The sequence below is a fragment of the Nothobranchius furzeri genome, chromosome 6 (assembly GCF_043380555.1).
Source record: "Nothobranchius furzeri strain GRZ-AD chromosome 6, NfurGRZ-RIMD1, whole genome shotgun sequence".
Taxonomy (NCBI): Eukaryota; Metazoa; Chordata; class Actinopteri; order Cyprinodontiformes; family Nothobranchiidae; genus Nothobranchius; species Nothobranchius furzeri.
Genome location: NC_091746.1, coordinates 78,199,796 through 78,220,165, shown reverse-complemented (window position 1 = coordinate 78,220,165; position 20,370 = coordinate 78,199,796). Strand labels below are relative to the sequence as shown.

General features: G+C 39.6%; 1 protein-coding gene across 8 annotated transcripts in view; it reads right to left on the bottom strand.

Moving 5' to 3' along the window:
- The window catches only part of LOC107375222 (mucin-2), a 41,185-nt gene extending 22,319 nt beyond the window's left edge, over nt 1-18,866 (bottom strand). For 3 of the 8 annotated variants that reach the window (XM_070552826.1, XM_070552828.1, XM_070552827.1), the window contains exons 1-20: nt 18,730-18,866; nt 16,620-16,671; nt 16,353-16,382; nt 13,453-15,384; nt 12,786-12,875; nt 12,489-12,632; nt 11,564-11,722; nt 10,978-11,124; nt 10,449-10,610; nt 10,101-10,262; nt 9,570-9,731; nt 8,691-8,852; nt 6,398-6,511; nt 6,024-6,313; nt 5,611-5,675; nt 5,214-5,362; nt 5,048-5,116; nt 4,499-4,657; nt 906-1,532; nt 648-707 (exon numbers count right to left, since the gene is read on the bottom strand). In XM_070552826.1, coding sequence (XP_070408927.1) covers nt 648-707; nt 906-1,532; nt 4,499-4,657; nt 5,048-5,116; nt 5,214-5,362; nt 5,611-5,675; nt 6,024-6,313; nt 6,398-6,511; nt 8,691-8,852; nt 9,570-9,731; nt 10,101-10,262; nt 10,449-10,610; nt 10,978-11,124; nt 11,564-11,722; nt 12,489-12,632; nt 12,786-12,875; nt 13,453-15,384; nt 16,353-16,382; nt 16,620-16,653 — 4,717 coding nt within the window. In that variant the 5' untranslated portion in view covers nt 16,654-16,671; nt 18,730-18,866. The remainder of the gene's footprint in view (nt 1-647; nt 708-905; nt 1,533-4,498; nt 4,658-5,047; nt 5,117-5,213; nt 5,363-5,610; nt 5,676-6,023; nt 6,314-6,397; nt 6,512-8,690; nt 8,853-9,569; nt 9,732-10,100; nt 10,263-10,448; nt 10,611-10,977; nt 11,125-11,563; nt 11,723-12,488; nt 12,633-12,785; nt 12,876-13,452; nt 15,385-16,352; nt 16,383-16,619; nt 16,672-18,729) is intronic. The other 5 variants (XM_070552832.1, XM_070552833.1, XM_070552830.1 and 2 more) reach the window with 5 other exon arrangements.
- Between the last annotated feature and the right edge of the window lie 1,504 nt (nt 18,867-20,370).

Genomic DNA, 20,370 nt, shown 5'->3' with positions numbered 1-20,370 from the left:
TTACTCTGTACTGTCAGTTGGCTGTGATGTATTGACTATAACAGTGAATGAATTACCTCTTGATTGTGAGCTAGACAAGGGGAGATGTGATGTTATCTTGAATGGTGGTGAAGTGGTGTTGACTGGTTGTGAATTTGGATTTATTGTCGGTAATGTCATGTTGATTGGTCCAGAAGTTACATGAATTGGAGGTGACGTTGCACTGATTGGTTGCAAAGTTGCATTTGTTACTGGTGATGATGAAATGAGTGGATGTGAAGTTGCATTTATTGTTGGTAATGTCATGTTGACTGCTGGTGAAGTTGCATGAACTGGAGATGAAGTTGCACAGAGTGGTTGCAAAGTTGAATTTGTTACTAGTGATAACAGTAAGTGGAGGTGAAGTTGTGTTTTGTTTGTGTGAAGTAGCATTTGGAGCAACTGTTGGTGATGAATTGGGTGTTGGTGAAGATGAGTTGAGTGGTAATATTTGGTTAGGTTTAGAAAAATAAATATACAAATGATCAATATCTGAAAATACAGATTTTTCATATTATTCAATTTCACTAATGCCACCAGTAGGGTTAACCTTTCTGTGCTGATCAATATATTTAGTTTCTTAAATGAATAGATTCAAACACATTAAAATGGGTATTTGATTACATTACCTGTTAATGTGGTCAATGCCACTGATGTAGACGAAGCAGCAGTTGAAACATTTGGAGGTGCTGCGTGAATGAGAAAGTTTAAGTTATTTAAGAAGATGTTGGCACAATTTATTCTATGGGACCGACAAATATACTATTAATACAGTTTTAGGTTCTGTTTCCTCTGTAAAATCAGTGGGCTGTTATATAATGGCTGCAGCAAGATTTAACTACCTGTTGGATTTGTGGTGGACAATGGAAGCTCAGATGTTTTATTACCTAGTGGGGACGTGGTGTTGACTGGTCCTAAAGTTGAACTGACTAGTTGCGAGGCTGCACTGATTGGCGGTGTAGATGAACTGACTGGAGGAGAAGTTGCATTCAGTGTATGTGATGTCAAGTTGACTTCTGGTGAAGATGTTGTTATTGGAGGTGAAGATGCAGTGATTGGAGATGAAGATGGACTGACTGCAGAAGAAGTTGCATTCAGTGTAAGTGATGTCAAGTTGACTTCTGGTGAAGTTGTAGTGATTGGAGGTGAAGATGCAGTGATTGGAGATGAAGATGGACTGACTAGCGGAGAAGTTGCATTCAGTGTATGTGATGTCAAGTTGACTTCTGGGCAAGTTGTAGTGATTGGAGGTGAAGATGCAGTGACTGGAGATGAAGATGGACTGACTGGAGAAGAAGTTGCATTCAGTGTATGTGATGTCAAGTTGACTTCTGGTGAAGTTGTTATTGGAGATGAAGATGCAGTGATTGGAGATGAAGATAAACTGACTAGCGGAGAGTTTGAATTCAGTGTAGGTGATGTCATATTGAATGCTGGTGAAGTTGTAGTATTTGGTGAAGAAGTTAGTGTTGGTGTGGTTTCTCCTTGTAGTGGTGGTAAGGTTGAGTTGACCACTGATGAAGTAGCATAACACAGGTTACAGAGGCAAAACAAATACTCTTCTCATACACACACACACATATATCTATATATCTATATATATACGTATATATCCATCCATTTTCAGCCAGTTATCTGGAGTCGGGTTGCGGGGGCAGCAGCCTAAGCCCTTGACGCCCAGACATCCTTCTCCCCAGCTACTTGAGCCAGCTCTTCTAGGGGAATCCCAAGGTGTTCCCTGGCCAGCAGAGAGACATAGTCCCTACAGCATGTCCTGGGTCTTCCCTTGGGTCTCCTCCCAGTTGGACGTGCCCGGAAAAAGTCACCAGGGAAGCGTCCAGGAGGCATGCCCAAGCCACATCAACTGGCTCCTCTCGACGTGGAGGAGCAACGGGTCTACTCCGAGCCCCTCCCAGATGACCGAGCTTCTCACCCTATCTCTAAGGGAGAGCCCAGCCACCCTGCGGAGAAAACTCGTTTTGGCTGTTTGTATCCGCGATCTTGTTCTTTTGGTTACTACCCAAAGCTCGTGATCATAGGTGAGAGTAGGAGCGTAAATCGACTGGTGAATCGAGAGCTTTGCCATCTGGCTCAGCTCTCTCCACCACGACAGATCGGTACAGTGCCTGCTTCACTGGAGTCGCAGCACCAATCCGCCTATCAATCTCATGCTCCAGCTTTCCCTTACACGTGAACAAGACCCTGAGATACTTAAACTCCTCCATTTGAGACAGGACCTCGTCCCTGACCTAGAGAAGGCATTCTATCCTTTTCCGACTTAAGACCATGTTCTCGGATTTAGAGGAACTGATTCTCATCCCAGCCACTTCACACTCAGCTGTGAACCGCTCCAGTGACAGCTGGGGAGATCACTGTCCGATGAAGCCAAAAGGACCACATCATCTGCAAAAAGCAGAGACCTGATAGCCTGGCCTGCCACACTCCTCCTCTGTTTAATTCTGCACAGAGAAAGAGTCTGGTAACTCACAGACAGAGAGGCACATGAGGGGCGGGACTAGGCAGCTCAAAAATATCCAATCAGAAAAAAAGACAGAAATGCCGACTGTACCGTGCAACGCTGTAGTTTTTTAGCTGTGGTAACAAAAGGCGTCTGGTAACGGCGCAAACACCTTTTATTTTTATTTTTTTTTAGAAGAAATGCTTCTAGCACTTCTACTTGTTGTTGTTTTAAAGACATTCAAGTCATTTAGAACAGAGGAAAGAGCCGCAGCAAACTCCGCCGCTGTCTTCGTTGTTTATGAGAAACTGAACGTCGCTGTCGTTTTTCAGCTGTGGTCAAAAATGCCGTCTGGTGACAGCTCAAACATCTTCCTTTAGAAGAAAGACTTTTAGCGCTTCTACTTGTTTTAAAGACTTGTCCAAGTCATTTAGAACAGAGGAGCCGCAGGCAAACTCTGCTTCGGTCGCCATGTTTATGACAAACTCGGCGTTGTGGTGTGTGACGTACGCTACTCAGCGCCTATTGGCTCGTTTAGAATTCTCAGGGGGTGGGGTTATTTGAATAGGAGAGTTCCCAGACCTTTTCTCTGTGCAGAATTAAGCAAAGGAGGTGTCTGGCAGGCCAGACTAGAGACCTGATCCTCAGGCCAACAAAACAGATCTCCTCAACACTTTGGCTGCGCCTAGAAATCCTGCCCATAAAAGTTATGAACAGAATCAGTGATAAAGGGCAGCCTTGGAAGTATGATCCCTCTGTAGTTGGAACATACTCTGCGGTCCCCCTTTTTAAATAGGGTAATCACCACCTCAGTCTGCCAATTCAGTGAAACTGCCCCCGATGTCCACGCGATATTGCAGAGCCGCGTCAGCCAACACAGCCCTATAACATCCAGAGCCTTAAGGAACTCCGGGCGGATTTCACCCACCCTTGGAGCCTTGCCACCGAGGAGATTTTTGACCACCTCAGTGACGTCTGCCCCAGAGACTGGAGAATCCAACTCAAAGTCTCCAGACTCTACTTCCTCACTGGAAGATGTGCCAGTGGGATTGAAGAGGTCTTCTAAGTATTCCGCCCACCGATCCACAACGTCCCGAGTAGAGGTCAGCAGCACACCGTCCCCACTGTAAACAGTGTTGGTAGCTCACTGCTTTCCACTCCTGAGATGCCGGATGGTTGACCAGAATCTCTTCGAAGCCATGCGGCAGTCTTGCTCCATGGTCTCACCGAACCCCTCCCACGCCCATGTTTTTGCCTCCACGACCATCTGAGCCGCATTCTGCTTAGACTGCCAGTACCCATCAGCTGCATCTGGAGTCCCACAGGCCAAAAAGACCCGATAGAACTCCTTCTTCAGCTTGTTAGCCTCCCTAACCACCGGTGTCCATCAGAGGGTTCGGGGTTTGCCTCCACGACAGGCACATTCACTTACCTGTTCAAACGAATTTTGTAAAGGTTTATTCAACCCCTAAGTAAAATTCACTCTGTGGCTATATTTACCAAAGTGAATGGTAATAACTAGCACCGATGTAATCTGCTGCTGCAAGACACAAGGATGCTGTGACATGATGCCTGGCAGAAATATTCACTGTTGAGTTTACTTTATAACATTTACAATATTTGACCTTTATAACAGTTAATAGCAGGTTTTGGGGCTATTGCATTTTGTCCTTGTGCCTTGTAGCGACGGCTTACAGCAATGCTTTGTCAACATGCAGTCCCAGGTCATATTTATCTCTTATAGATTTTCCAATTTACTTATTTTCCTTTGTAGTCGATTTGATTATTGAGATCACCAAGAAAAATTTGGATCATCATTAATTAATCGTCATGACTTTTTCACACATGTTTATGCTAAGCTTAAAGCAAGCTAAGCTAACTGGGCTGGTTACATTATGTTTTTTCCCATTTATCTAACTCAAGGAAAAATGGCAACAGACTATTTTTAACCAAATGTTGTTTCCTGCTTTTGTGCCATAAATGTATCACATAACAAATTGAAATTGGTATGAGTTACATTACCTGGCAATGTTTCAGTGGTTACTGAAGGTGGAGTGACTGATGCCGTTTGGATAAATGGTGGTGAAGTAGCATTCGTCGTTAAGAGGAGACCTGGTGTGGGTGAGATTGAGGTCGGGATGACTGTTGGGGTCACAATCCCTGGAAGTGGAGTTGTATTTTCTGAAAAAACAAAATAAAATATGAGGTATAATTGTGTTTATGATTACATTACTTTACCGACAATTGAGCAAAACTAAGATGGTGACCACTGGTTTGAAACGGCTCTGGCATCAAATTTGGACTATTTAAACTTGGGCTTTATTTTGAGTCAAGAGCAGATAAGTCCTTTCTTTAGAAAGAAAAACAGTATTTGCATCTTGTTTAAAAGTATACAGTGGACTTCCCCGCCGACTGACATTCAGAGCGGTGAGTACTTCACCTTGTTTGTTGTCCAAAAGCATATTTGTATGTATGTATATATATATATATATATATATAATTTGTTTCAAAATTAAAATCATAACTTTAACACAAGAAAAATATTTCAAGCTGCTGGAGTCATAAAAATACCTGTTAACGAAGTTGAAATCGCTGGTGTGGAAACCGCTGTTGTAGTCGGTGTCTCAGTTGGTATAACCTCTACAAATAACAATTAGTACAAAAGTAATCCAGTTATTGTTGAAAATAATACAATTTTTGCACAATCTGACATTTTGTGAATGACTCAAAGCCTTACCTTGAGCAACAATAGAACTTGTGTTGACAGTAAGGTTTAAATTTCCATTCATGGTAGCATTCACCAAAGTGTCAACAACAGAACTGGCATTTGGTAATGTCGTCACATTATTGAATATCAGCACAGCATCGATATTAATGGATCCAGCACTGCAACAGAAATGCTAGTTAGATTTTGTTGTAGTGTACTTTACTGATAAATCCTTTGTTTTTTTTAGTATGAATCTCCTGCAAATTAAAAGGACTAGTTAAAAAAAATGTGTTTTTCAGTATGAAAATGTGATAAACAACAAAGTGGCAAATCCCTTTCTCCATATTTTTAAGAGCATTTGTGGCAATTAGTAGATAAAGCATAAGACGATTTTTAAATATAATCACAACAATTGCTAAATGTTTACCTGAATCCATTGATGATCGTTCGATTAAATTTATCTCCGTACTCTTCTTTATAGACTTTGTTGAGCTATGTAGAATTTTGTAAAAAGAAAGACAAATTTGTTAGAATTTCACTTGAATGATTCACTTTATTTTTACTTTACTTTTTACTTTCTTGCATTTTAATTTCTGTTTAAAAATAACTGGAACATTCCTTGTTGAGTCATGACTTATTTGTAAATGTATATTTTTGAAAAAGAGTAATAACATGACTTGTTAAGTAACTCATATTCAAGTTATGAACTATTGGAAAAAAATATTTTAAGGAAAAACATCTTTTATTGTTTTTAAATATAAGTATTCCATGGATTTTTTTAAAGTAATCTCTCTAAATGGGAAGAATAACAATTCAAAAGAGGAACTGAAGAAATCTTACCTGTGTAGTTACTTTAGTCTCTAATGCCTTAAACTCTGGAGAGGTTTTGTCTGCAAGTTTTGGCTGAAAGGTTTCCTCCACCTTAAATTTTAAAATGACTTTAGGTTCTGGTTTTTCAGGAGCTATGGTTGTGGTTGTGGTAGTTGTAGCTGTAGTCGTGGTTGTAGTTGTAGTTGTGGTTGTAGTTGTAGTTAGAGTTGAAGGTGGAGCTGGAGCTGGAGTCGTAGCTGTTGTAGGTGCGGTTGCTGGTGTTGTGGATGTTTGAATAGCAGGTGGAGAGCTTGCAGGGCCTGTTCAAGAACAAAGTTTCATAGTTTTATAGCAGACAATAAACAAAACAATGGTATATTAACAATAACAGAACCTGAGGTTACCTGAGGTTTGTGGATTTGGAGGCGTTATACTGACTGGTGGCAAATTGGAAGGAGGCGAGGATACGTGTATCACTGTAGGTGAGGTTGGGTTGACTGATGAGGCTGATGTTAATTCTGTTTAATCCAAATAGAAAAGTATTTTAAACACAGACAGTATATGGTATTTCATAATGACTGTAAGTCGTTCTCGGGGGAAAAAATACACCATTGCACCATTTCCAGTAACTGGAACATTGCCACATCACAGCTTAGCTTCAGACAGCAGGTTTTGTCACACACTTCATATACGTAGACACCACATGGATTGTCGCTGCTTATTGGAGCTAGCATAGCAGCGGGCTGCCATCTTGGATGGGTCCCCATTCACCCCAAGTGCATTGATTTCTACTGAGGAAGGTGCTTACCCAACTAAAAAGCACATTTTATTATTATTTTTCAAAAAGTCTGACATATAGTATAACATGATAATTAAAATATAAATATAATTTAACAAAATAAATTTAAATATTAAATCCTAACAGCTAGGCTTGAAAAGTGAATAGTAATCCCATGTGATTTTTTTGTTTTGTTTCAATAGTGCGTCGGTTGTTGCAACTGACGGCTGCACAAAAAACGGGCATAGTTACCCACCCTGTGTTGACTCCAGTTTGGTTTGGAGAGTGAGACGACCCACCCAATCTGGCAGCAGTGATCCTGTTATGCTCTGCAACACCCAGTGGGGCATCTACATATTCGTGTCTATGGGTTTTGCTGTCTTATATCCTGATTTAAGGTCCTGGCAGGGACAGCACCACCCTACCTTGCTGAGCTGCCAGTAAAACATGTGCCAGCACATGCCCTATGCTCCTCTGACAAGCACCTACTGGTGGTCCCCTGGGCCAAGCTAAAGTCTTGTGGCAAACATGCATTTGCAATTTTAATACCGAAACTGGAATCAACTTTCACTTGAGATTTGAAGCTCATGTACAGTATGGAGCTTTAAAACTAGGGTTGCTCACTATTTTAGGATGACTTGGAACTGTATTTGATCTTTTTGCTTTGGTGGACCCATGGGCATTTACCTGGTCTGCTTTCTAGATTATTATGTGGACTAGTCAACATGCCACTGTATCACAGCTAATTTAGTCTCTTTTATGTTTTATGAGTTTTCATTTTTCATCTAGTATAATTTTGAAACCCATCTTATTTATTACGAGTTTTTAATCTACGTTTTAATAGAGTTCGTTTTTTTGAACGTGTCCGGTACTTTGAACCATTGTAACCGGTGGTGGTAAAGTGCTTTATATATTAAATTAAATTAAATTATTTGGCCATTTCTCCTTTGGTCAACATAACTCTGCCACTGACTCAGTTTGCTTTGCAAAACTGATGTTTTATCTCCACAAATAACACACGCCTGGAGGAATTCTGCCATGTGGTAGAGTTGATAATGCTAACAGTTGCTTCTAGACGTTCTCTGCTGTTTCCTGCATGCTAAACCAAAAACAGTATCCCCTGTCATGAGTGAAAATAGGTGAGTACATGAATGTTAAAGGACAGTGTGACCTAGAACTGTCAGGATTTTCAAATCCTAAAGTTTCACCACTTATTTTCAATTACAAGCTAATGCAGGAGGTAGGTGTATTTTCTTGTTAGTCAGGTAGTTAGGACTTATTTAATAATTTAAAAAGTCCCAATATGCATTTTTACAAACTTACATTATAAATACAATTTTATTAGCCTATTCGTTATAAGAATTTGTAATTCAAGTTTCTGCTCGTGCAGTAGCACCAAATTATGCTTAAATATTATAAGTGATGGCGAGTTAGCATTGACATGTCTGGAGATGATAAGGTTGCACTATATTGTGGTGAAGTTGCACGGAATGGTAGTAAATCATTGTTGAAGTTATTTCTTTATGCTGACTGCTTATTAAGTTGCTTTGTTTGGTAGAGAAATTATTAAAAGTGAAGTTAAAGTTGATGTTTGCCTTGAAAAACTGGCATTTTGCATTACCATGTGATACACATGAAAAAATGATTTTTGAAACTGTTAATTGATTATTAGAATATTTGAATTAGATAACCTAAAGCCAATAAAACCTTTACAGATTTTATATACTTGTTTCTCACTTTTGTGCACAAAATAAACATGATTGTTAACCTAAAACCCCTCTATTCTTTCCATTAGTGAACAATGAAATTAGCTATGTTACATGACCAAAATGATTAGTGGGTGAAAATCTGAGTTAATAAGAGATACTAGGAGCAACATCTAGTGGTGTTTGTGGTGAATCTGGCAAAAGTTTAATTACCAGGACTTGGGGGAGCTGATGATGGTGGGCTGATGCTGACCGGTGGTGAACTCAAGTTCTCAGTTGAAAAAGTCGTGGCTTCTCTAGGTGAAGTTGGGTTGACCACTGGTGTGGTTATTTGTGGAGATGAGTGCACAAAGGCTGTATTTGATGTTGTAGCTCCTGAAAGAATAACATTGAGAAAAAAACTAAAATTATGAATAAGGGTTACTAATTTATTTATAAGCATCTATTAGTGTGTCCTGGTTAAAGACAGCTGTACTCGTTGGTGATGATTTAAATTGTTGTCAGCCAAACTTTGTTGGCTTTTTATAGGAGAGTTCCTTGCAAAAACTAAAGGTATTACAAGTTTTAAGAGCTACTACTAAATAATTGCATGTGAAAAATCTGCATCCCATGAAATATTTTTTGAAAAGCCTTTTTGATTGGTGCCCATCTGGAAACGTGCCCTACGCACAGTGTGTGATGCGTGTGGGCAGAGTGCCCGAGCTGCTTCTACTGTTGTTTTGAATGTGGCAAAAATGTAATAACCAGGATTTGTAGGAGCTGATGGTGGTGGGCTGATGCTGACTGATGGTGAACTTAAGTTCTCAGTTGAAAAAGCCGTGGCTTCTCTAGGTGAAGTTGGATTGACCACTGGTGTGGTTATTTGTGGAGATGAGTGCACAAAGGGTGTATTTGATGTTGTATCTCCTGAAAGAATTGAGAAAACCCAAAATATTATAGAACCTATGGGTAACAAGTTGGCAGATCCACTCCCAACAGAAAATATTATTCATAAGTTATTTTGGTTGTTGCCCTTTTGGCTACTCGCCCTACGCACAGAGTGAGATGTTGCTGCTTCTAATGGTGTTTTGATTGTGGAAAAGGTTTAATTACCAGGACTTGGGGGAGCTGATGTTGTTGGGCTGATGCTGACTGGTGGTGAACTCAAGTTCTCAGTTGAAAAAGTCGTGGTTTCTCTAGGTGAAGTTGGGTTGACCACTGGTGTGGTTATTTGTGGAGATGAGTGCACAAAGGCTGTATTTGATGTTGTAGCTCCTGAAAGAATAACATTGAGAAAAAAACTAAAATTATGAATATGGGTTACTAATTTATTTATAAGCATCTATTAGTTTATCCTGGTTAAAGACAGCTGTACTCGTTGGTGATGATTTAAATTGTTGTCAGCCAAACTTTGTTGGCTTTTTATAGGAGAGTTCCTTGCAAAAACTAAAGGTATTACAAGTTTTAAGAGCTACTACTAAATAATTGCATGTGAAAAATCTGCATCCCATGAAATATTTTTTGAAAAGCCTTTTTGATTGGTGCCCATCTGGAAACGTGCCCTACGCACAGTGTGTGATGCGTGTGGGCAGAGTGCCCGAGCTGCTTCTACTGTTGTTTTGAATGTGGCAAAAATGTAATAACCAGGATTTGTAGGAGCTGATGGTGGTGGGCTGATGCTGACTGATGGTGAACTTAAGTTCTCAGTTGAAAAAGCCGTGGCTTCTCTAGGTGAAGTTGGATTGACCACTGGTGTGGTTATTTGTGGAGATGAGTGCACAAAGGGTGTATTTGATGTTGTATCTCCTGAAAGAATTGAGAAAACCCAAAAAATTATAGAACCTATGGGTAACAAGTTGGCAGATCCACTCCCAACAGAAAATATTATTCATAAGTTATTTTGGTTGTTGCCCTTTTGGCTACTCGCCCTACGCACAGAGTGAGATGTTGCTGCTTCTAATGGTGTTTTGATTGTGGAAAAGGTTTAATTACCAGGACTTGGGGGAGCTGATGGTGGTGGGCTGATGCTGACTGGTGGTGAACTCAAGTTCTCAGTTGAAAAAGTCGTGGCTTCTCTAGGTGAAGTTGGGTTGACCACTGGTGTGGTTATTTGTGGAGATGAGTGCACAAAGGGTGTATTTGATGTTGTACCTCCTGAAAGAATAACATTGAGAAAAAAACCCAAAATTATGAAAATGGGTTACAAATTTATTTATAAGCATCTATTAGTTTATCCTTGTTAAAGACAGCTGTACTCGTTGGTGATGATTTAAATAGTTGACAACCAAACTTTGTTGGCTTTTTATAGGAGAGTTCCTTGCAAAAACTAAAGGTATTACAAGTTTGAGCTACTACTACATAGTTACATGTGAAAAATCTGCATCCCATGAAATAGTTTTTGAAAAGCCTTTTTGATTGGTGCCCATCTGGAAACGTGCCCTACGCACAGTGTGTGATGCATGTGGGCAGAGTGCCCGAGCTGCTTCTACTGTTGTTTTGAATGTGGCAAAAATGTAATAACCAGGATTTGTAGGAGCTGATGGTGGCGGGCTGATGCTGACTGATGGTGAACTTAAGTTCTCTGTTGAAAAGGTCAGGGGCTGTCCAGGTGAAGTTGGGCTGACCACTGGTGAGGTCATTTGTGGAGGTGAATTCACTGAAGGTGCACCTGCAAGAATAACATTGATAAAAAAAAATCTGAGGCTATGGGTTACATATTATTTATTAGTTTATCCTTGTCAACGACAGCCTTATTAGTTTGGTAATGATTTAAATTGCTGTCGACTATCCTTTGTTGACTTAAAATGGGAGTGTTTCTTGCACGTACTGAATGTATTACTAATATAAGAACTACCTCAAAACATGAACAAACAATCATTTAAGTGATAATAATGAAAAATAAACATGATTAATAAAATACAACTCTTCTGTTTGTTTCATTAATGAACGATGAGACTTTGTAGTAACATGTTAGCTTGATGTGAGGTTTTGCCTAAAGATGGTGATGTCTAAATACCAAAATGTATGGTAGGTGCAAATATTTTAAAACTGTTAAGATGGTACAAGAAACTGTAGTGATGTTTAGATTGCGGCAAAAATTTAACTACCAGGACTTGGGGGAGCTGATGATGGTGGGCTGATGCTGACTGGTGGTGAACTCAAGTTCTCTGATGAAAAAGTCGTGGCCCCACTAGGTGAAGTTGGGCTGACCACTGGTGTGGTAATTTGTGGAGATGAATTCACAAAAGGTGCAACTGATGTTAAACCTGATGAAATAATAACATTATTCGTTCATGTTTATATTATGTTATCATTATAAAATTCAGTTCCACAAGATGGTAATGATTATAAGTGTTGTCATTTGCCTTTTGTTGACATATTATAGGAGTTTTTGCAAAGACTAAAAGTATCACATCTGGTAATTACTACAGAACAAAATTACATACAAAAAATATAATTTCAGCAAAGACTTGATTGTTAACCTCAATAATTATAATTGGCGCCATTAGGACTTAGTGGTAAAATCAAGTTATTTAGTTGAGGTGTTAAAAAATGGTGATGGCAAATCACCTAAATGTGTAGTTGTTACAAAGTTTTCACAATGGCGCAGAAGAGCTGTGATGGTGTTTTGAATTAGATTAAATTGGGATTGCCTGGTAGCGTAGGTACTGATGATGGAGTATTGATGGGTTTTTTTTCTTCATCAATTACACATACATATTTTGGATTAAATTCTTGGTGATGAATAAGTTTTAAGAAAATGTGTTGCTTCTATAATTTGTACATAGATATTCAGCTTGATATCCAAACTGAATGTCACTGGGCCTAACAACACATTAATTTGAACGTTGAACCTTAATGAGGATTGTTTGACAGTTTGTTAGGTTATACTGGTTGCATATAACTACAGAGATCGGTCATTGTTTAACAAAATTTCCCTAACCAAAAACATATTTTAATCAAATGTAATTAGTCCACACTGGCGCGAATTCATCTAGATACTACATTACAGACTGACTCAAGTTCAGTTACCTGGTGATGACGAGGCTGCTGATTCAGAGGGTGTGCCAGTAGAAGGTAAAGAGGAAATTAGCGCTTGAGAGGTTGCTGTCCCATGTGGTGGGGAGGTGCCTTCTATTGGTGAAGTTGTTATTTCAGGTGAAGAAGTTAGAATGCCTGTAGATAACAGATTTAATGTGTTGAAAAAAAGTGAGGTTGAATCCTTTGTTAGGTCTCAATCACAAATCAACACGGTTTCATGAAACAACTAAGCCTGTTGTATTTGAATGACAGAATTTAGATCACCAATCATTGAATTTGGGGTAATACCTGATGCAGTGGTTTTAGATGGTGGCACAGTAGCATTAATTGATACTGAGGTTGCGTCAGTCAGTGCTAAAATCGCAGTAGTTGATGGAGCTGTGGGAAATCCAAAAACAAAGTAAACAATACATTTTGAATTTGTTTTCTATTAGACAGGCTCTTGTAAATGCCTAGTTTGATATATGCTAGCATATAAAAACATGACTAATAGTAAGCCATTTTGGGTATTAAACGAGTTTTAAGAAACAGCTAAAAATCTTTACTTACTTAACATCATTTTATCATATTACGTTGAGTGATGATGAAGTTACCAATTTATAAATATCTTTGGTTTGGTAAATTTTTCATTTCTGATTTGTTAATTATGAGTCATGTAAGAAGACTGAAGTCTTCCAACTATGCCATCACATCATTGCAATAAAGTTTTAATTGTTCACTTATCATGCAACTTTATCTGAGAGTATTAATATGTTTTAGACTTGATTTAAAGATGTATAGACTGTATAAATTACACTTTCTTTAGTAGTAGTTTTGTTAGGCTAGGGTTGTCAGCTGTCAAATTTTTCGCAGCTGGTCCTGACACTGATGGCTGGTAATATCATTGGGTCATATTGTTCTTACACTGTGTTGGCTGGTGAAAGGCTTGTGTCAGCAGGTTCTGATATTGTGTTACCTGAAGATGAAGTTATGTTGGCTGGGTGCGATACTATGTTGTCTGCTGAAGTTGTTACAGCTTGTTTTGACACTGTACTGACTATCGCAAATGTTGTGTCCATTGGTTTTGGCAAGGTGCTGGCTGGTAATATAGTTGTGTCCGTTGGTTTTGCCACAGTGCTGGCTGGTAATACAGTTGTACTGGCTGGTTCTGGCACCATGCTGGCAATTAATATTGTTGTTCTGGCTGATTCTGTCACTGTGCTGGTTGGTAATACAGATGTGTCCTTTGGGTTTGGCACTGTGCTGGCTTGTAATATAGTTGTAATCGCTGGTTCTGGTACTGTGCTGGCTGGTTGTTGCACTGTGATGGCTGGTAAGACAGTTGTGTTAGCTGTTTCTGGGATTGTGCTGGCTGGTAACATAGTTGAGTTTGCTGGTTCTGTCACTCTGCTGGTTGGAGGAGTTGTTACGGCTGTTTCTGAAACTGTGTTTGTTGACATTATAGTTGTATTGGCTGGTTCTGGCACTCTTCTGGTTGGAGAAGTTGTTACAGTTTCTGACGTGCTGGCTGGTAAATTAGTTGCTATGGCTGGTTCTGGCACTGTGTTTGTTGGTATTATAGTTGTGCTGGCTGGTTCTGGCACTCTGCTGGTTGGAGGAGTTGTTATGGCTGTTTCTGGCATTTTGCTGGCTGGGGAAGTTGTCACAGGTGTTTCTGGCACTGTGCTGGCTGGTAATATAGTTGTTACAGTTGTCTCTGACTCTGTGCTGGCTGAGGGAGTTGTTACAGTTGTTTCTTGCACTGTGCTGGCTGAGGGAGTTGTTACAGTTGTCTCTGGCACTGTGCTGGTAGGTAATATAGTTGTTATGGCTGTTTCTTGCACTGTGCTGGCTCGGGAAGTTGTTATGGCTGTCTCTGGCTCTGTGCTGGCTGAGGGAGTTGTTATGGCTGTTTCTTGCACTGTGATGGCTCGGGGAGTTGTTATGGCTGTCTCTGGCTCTGTGCTGGCTGAGGGAGTTGTTATGGCTGTTTCTTGCACTGTGCTGGCTGAGGGAGTTGTTATGGCTGTTTCTTGCACTGTGCTGGCAGGTAATATAGTTGTTAACGCTGTTTCTGGCTCTGTGCTGGCTGGGGGAGTTGTTAACGCTGTCTCTGGCACTGTGCTGGCTGAGGGAGTTGTTATGGCTGTTTCTTGCACTGTGCTGGCAGGTAATATAGTTGTTAACGCTGTTTCTGGCACTGTGCTGGCTGGGGGAGTTGTTATGGCTGTCTCTGGCTCTGTGCTGGCTGGGGGAGTTGTTAACGCCGTTTCTGGCTCTGTGCTGGCTGGGGGAGTTGTTAACGCCGTTTCTGGCTCTGTGCTGGCTGGGGGAGTTGTTAACGCCGTTTCTGGCTCTGTGCTGGCTGGGGGAGTTGTTGACGCCGTTTCTGGCTCTGTGCTGGCAGGTAATATAGTTGTTAACGCTGTTTCTGGCACTGTGCTGGCTGGGGGAGTTGTTACAGTTGTCTCTGGCACTGTGCTGGCTGGGGGAGTTGTTATGGCTGTCTCTGGCACTGTGCTGGCTGAGGGAGTTGTTACAGTTGTCTCTGGCTCTGTGCTGGCTGAGGGAGTTGTTATGGCTGTTTCTTGCACTGTGCTGGCAGGTAATATAGTTGTTAACGCTGTTTCTGGCTCTGTGCTGGCTGGGGGAGTTGTTAACGCCGTTTCTGGCTCTGTGCTGGCAGGTAATATAGTTGTTAACGCTGTTTCTGGCACTGTGCTGGCTGGGGGAGTTGTTAACGCTGTTTCTGGCTCTGTGCTGGCTGGGGGAGTTGTTACAGTTGGTTCTGTGTTACCTGATGACAAAGTTGTGAATGCTGATTCTGAAGCTGTGGTGAGTGGTGAATCTGTGCTGTTTGATTGGGATGTGAGTGTTGATACAGTTGTGTCCTCAGATGTTGTGGTTACTGTTGAAAAATCAGGGTGGACAGGTGAGAAAGTAGCAAAATGTTAAGTGAGACAGGTAAAATTTTTGTCTAACATTGGTAATAATGTGATTTTTATTGTTAATGGTCTTTTTAATTAAAAAGTGTATTAATCCTCAATACAAATAAGGTGGGAAGTCATTTGATCATGTGTGCAGCACTTTGCAAATGTCTTGAATTTCCATTCAAAGCATTCAAAAATACAAAGAAGAATCCTTTCAAACATCATAGTCATCAAAGTAGACATGATTATCATAACCAGTTTTCTTGTAAATGTGTGGGTGGTGACATTATACTTCCTTACAAGCCACCACACTGCCCTCTATTGGGTGAAGGTTAGGGTTAGTCATTGTGTACTTAATGACAATAATAATCCCACAATGTTATTTTAATTATTTTTAATATAAAGCTAGAAATGTATTTGTTAAAAAATATTTTAGACCTCAAATAAATGCTATCCACCTGAGCATGGATTGGAAATACAAAGAAAATAATGTCAACAAATACAAAATTATGCTGACCCACTCCTACATTGTTCCCATCTGTACTCTATTAGCAGACTAAGTATTCTAGTATTTTATTATCAAGTATTATCATAACAAAATATAAAACATACCTAAAAGTTGTGTTCTTTCTTGGATCTAGATGTTCTTACAGCTAAGATTAACTTTTTTTAAACTACTTTTTGTAAAAAAGAATATATTGGTCTATTTGTCAAAATTCTATGTTTAAAATTATTCTGTGTCTATTTTGTTTGGCATATATCCAGGCTGACTCTGCTATCTTCACTTTAAATTTAAGTTAAGGTAAGGAAATTATTCTGTTCTTGTGTTCTGCATCACTGGTAAGAAATGGATTTAAAATAGAAAACGGAAAGTATGCAAATTCTAACATCATTTTTTACTCATTTAATCCTGACAACCTGAATCATGCTGCCTTGTTTATGTTACCTGTTTGAGAACACGTTGTTCCAATCAGTCCTGTAGAGGAAAAACATGGATTAGTCTGATTTCATTTGATTTTATGAGTTTATTAGATTACTTTGCTCACAGTGTGGGTCTCTCTCTCTCTCTCTCTCTCTCTCTCTCTCTCTCTCTCCCTCTCTCTCTCTTTTTCTCTCTCTCTCTCTCTCTCACACACACACACACACACACACACACACACACACACACACACACACACACACACACACGGTAGTATACCCTCATATACATTACCTGCTAACAGGAGATGAAATATGTGAGGCGTCATCCTCGGAGGAGCAGCTTTCTACAAAATATGTCAAAATAAATAATTCTCCAAATGTATTTTTTTTATTTGCAGAACGAACGTGAGCTCTCACACCATTCTAACTAGACATGCTCTCCAAACATATGTTAATGAGAGACCTATCAATTACTAAATACCACTAGATTTGTAGCACGCACAAGTAGCTTACTTGCCCACAGAGAAGTCAACCTTCATCTCCAAGTCAGGCTTTTATTTCAAATTCAACAGGATAAATGGTAAAATGATAAATGGCCTCTAGCAGCTTCTTACAGTTCTACAACCCCCCCAAGGCGCTTCACAGCACAATCAGTGATCCATCCTGTCACACACGCATTCACACACTGTTGATGATAAGCTACAGTGTAGCCACAGCTGCACTGGGGCGCACTGATGGGGGCGAGGCTGGCGCCACCAGGATAAAATGGCAAACAGAAATCGAAAATATGTACCTGACTTTTTGACAAATTCAAGAAAGTGCTGTTAATGAAAGAGCTGAGAAGTGGCAACAAAGTGGTTAAACAACTTATATCGTCATCTTCGTTCACTAATTAACTCAACAAACAAAAGAGAGTTTTTAACAAGGTAACATTCTGGCAGCAACAGATGCTCTGATGCAGGTATGTCGACATTCAAGTGAGGCAAGTTTGGGAAACTTTATCCTGTATGACAAAGCAGTTTCTATCTACAGTTGTCATTCTAGATTCCTACCAAAGGTGTATCCACTTCTTGTAAGACCAAGAATTTGACTGATCATTTTTTTACAATCTCATAATCTAAACATACAAGTAAAACAATCCTTTTCAATGCAAATATTTATGCTATCATTATTGATATCACCTTAAGTTCATTTAGCAATTCTAGTAAAAAGCTCGCACCATTTGCAAACAAAATGATGTCTTTGAAATAAGGTAAAATATCACTTACTGCTCTGTTGCAATATCTAACCACCATTCAGTCAGAAAACATTGCAAATCTCGAAACACTCGGTGGCAGCACAGGTCTGACCGTCATGAATACGTCAACGCAGCTGCCACAGATTCATAACTACCTCTTGTCAATGCTTATTTTTGCTTACATCCGTCCATCCATTTTCAACCTGCTATCTGGGGTCAGGTCACGGGGGCAGCAGCCTAAGCAGGTAGGCCTGGACTTCCCTCTCCCCAGCCACCTGGACCAGCTCCTCCGGGGAAATCCCAAGGTGTTCCCTGGCCAGCTGAGAAACATAGTCCCTCCAGCGTGTCCTGGGTCGTCCTTTAGGTCCTCTTCCGGTTGGACACGTCCGGAAAATCTTACCAGGGAGGTGTCCAGGAGGCATCCTAACTAGCTGCCCGAGCCACCTCAACTGGCTCCTCTTGATGTGGAGGAGCAGCGGGTCTACTCCGAGCCCCTCCCGGATGACCGAGCTCCTCACTCAATAAGGGAGAGCCCAGCCACCTGCATTTCGGCCGCTAATATCTGTGATCTCGTTCTTTTGGTCACTACTCATGTTTTTGCTCACGTTAATGAAATCTGTCCAGTTGTATCTGCCAGTTAAAGCAATTATCTTCATGAGTCACATAGCTGAGAATCACTTAGCACAGAAGCCATCAAAGAAAATTACTTGTCACACACAGATCAACCCAGCAATTAAAGATGAATCCATTAATTATATAGACTTGTGTTTTAATATGCAACCTTTGTTAAAATAAACAGTTTATCTGCTCTTCACTTCTGAACTGTTACATTCATTGTGCAAAAGTATATAAATAAATAAATAAATAAATAAATAAATAAATAAATAAATTAATTAATTAATTAATGGAGCATAAAAATAAATAAATAAAAAGACCCACATTTCAAGAACAACTATCTGAAATGGGCAGATTGTGTACATAGTCATCAATGTTAAAAAATAAATACATTTTAATAGTTAAAAACTGAAGCAAAAACCAAAAACAGGCTAATATTTTAATCCACAGCAACCAACAATACTTTTTAACTTCAATTAGAAAATAAAATCCCTCATATTTAAACCTTTATTTGTTTAAAACGTTGTAAATATTAAGGGTGCGTTCTTACCTCTGTGTTGTCCCACTATGCTGCAACTATCTTGATCACCACAACGTTAAAGAAGGTAACAGACACCCTTACGCCTCAAGTCAAATGATGGAAGTGAAGACTGACCACTCAGTATGAGTTTATAAAAGAGGGAGGATTTTTTAAACCTCTGTCACAACTAGCTGAACTTGTTTCTTTCCATCTTTTGTGATGCTGGAGATGTGGATGGAAAGGCGAGGTAGAGTGGGAGGGGTTTTCAGTGTGACGCAGCGACTAAGGCTGTCAGCATCTTAGAGGTAAAAGTTTGTCAGATCACTTTAAGAACAATAATTGCACTTGCAGTTGTGTCTCGGAGCCATGTCACTGTCTTACAGGCATTGAGTGATCATTCATACCAAACCTGATCAATACAAATGTCAGGAAATGTAAAGTTTGTTGTAATGAGCTGCTTTAGTTGCCTTTTTTGCTTTGACCTTTTACTTTACTGATGCTGTTACAAATGAAACCAAAATTGTACAAAACCTGTAACAACATAAAAGTGATGGAAATGATGAAATAAATTTGCTTAAGACAAAAGTCAGGGCAGAAAGGCCCACGAATAGGAAGGGATCTGCCACAGTAACTCAAAGGAGCAACAAAGACTTGATTAAAATTAAATCTCCAACAGCTACTTTGGAGTTTAAGAATCAGCTATCAAACATGCACTCCAATTCATTTTTATTTAAAACACACAAATTAGAACTCTGTCACTGAAAAGTCCTGGTTTTATTCAGCTGGTGGTTTCATTTCAAAGTTCAATAAACTGTAGTTGTGTCTTTTATGCATTTAAAATCCTAATCACCGTCTGTTTACGACCAAATCTTTGTCTGATGTTTATATTTTTTTATTTAGCTTGTCACTAAAGTAGAAACGAGTAAACACATCTAATTATAGACTAATTAGAAGCATAATCAAAAATGACAGCACCTTCATTCCTGCTGTGAGGTAAAAGATTAGAGCACAACAGAAAACGGCTAATCTTTTGAACTTAGAGGCAGAACCTAAAAATGTTTGCTTTTGAAAGATGTTTCCATGTCGTCATTGTTGTTCTAAATCGATGATGATCCTGTAAAGAAGCTGTTTTTAACCTTCTTATTGACACCTACGTGTTTCTCTACATTGCAGTCATGTTTTGCATGAATCTAAATGAGTGATGCTCTTTTCTATAACAATTTTTAGATATTTCCTATAAATCCTATAGAATACGTTTGGATAAAAGGACGAGCAACTAAGTCCTTCAGGGGTACTTCTGAGTTTAAAAATGCTCATGGAATACGTATGTGGCGTAACCAGGTAGGTAGGTTTTAACTGTTGCAAACCTGCAACGCCTGCCTCCAGAGGGTTAAACCGTAAATAAATATGGAAAGAGATTTTAAATGCGTCTGCTTGACACTAAATGTTCAAATAGCTTTTTAAATTCAACACAAAACAGAGTGTGTTTCAGTAGTCAATATAAATTAGAATGGTTTTTTTTCTACCTTGGGTGGGTAGGGAAACTTGATATGCAAACAACAATGGGAATTCAGACTACTACTTGTCCATTACATGTTCCTCCCCTTTGCCTTTCCCTGCTATTTTCTGCAACATATAGTGACTTAGCAAGTTCTCCCACTTGGAATCATG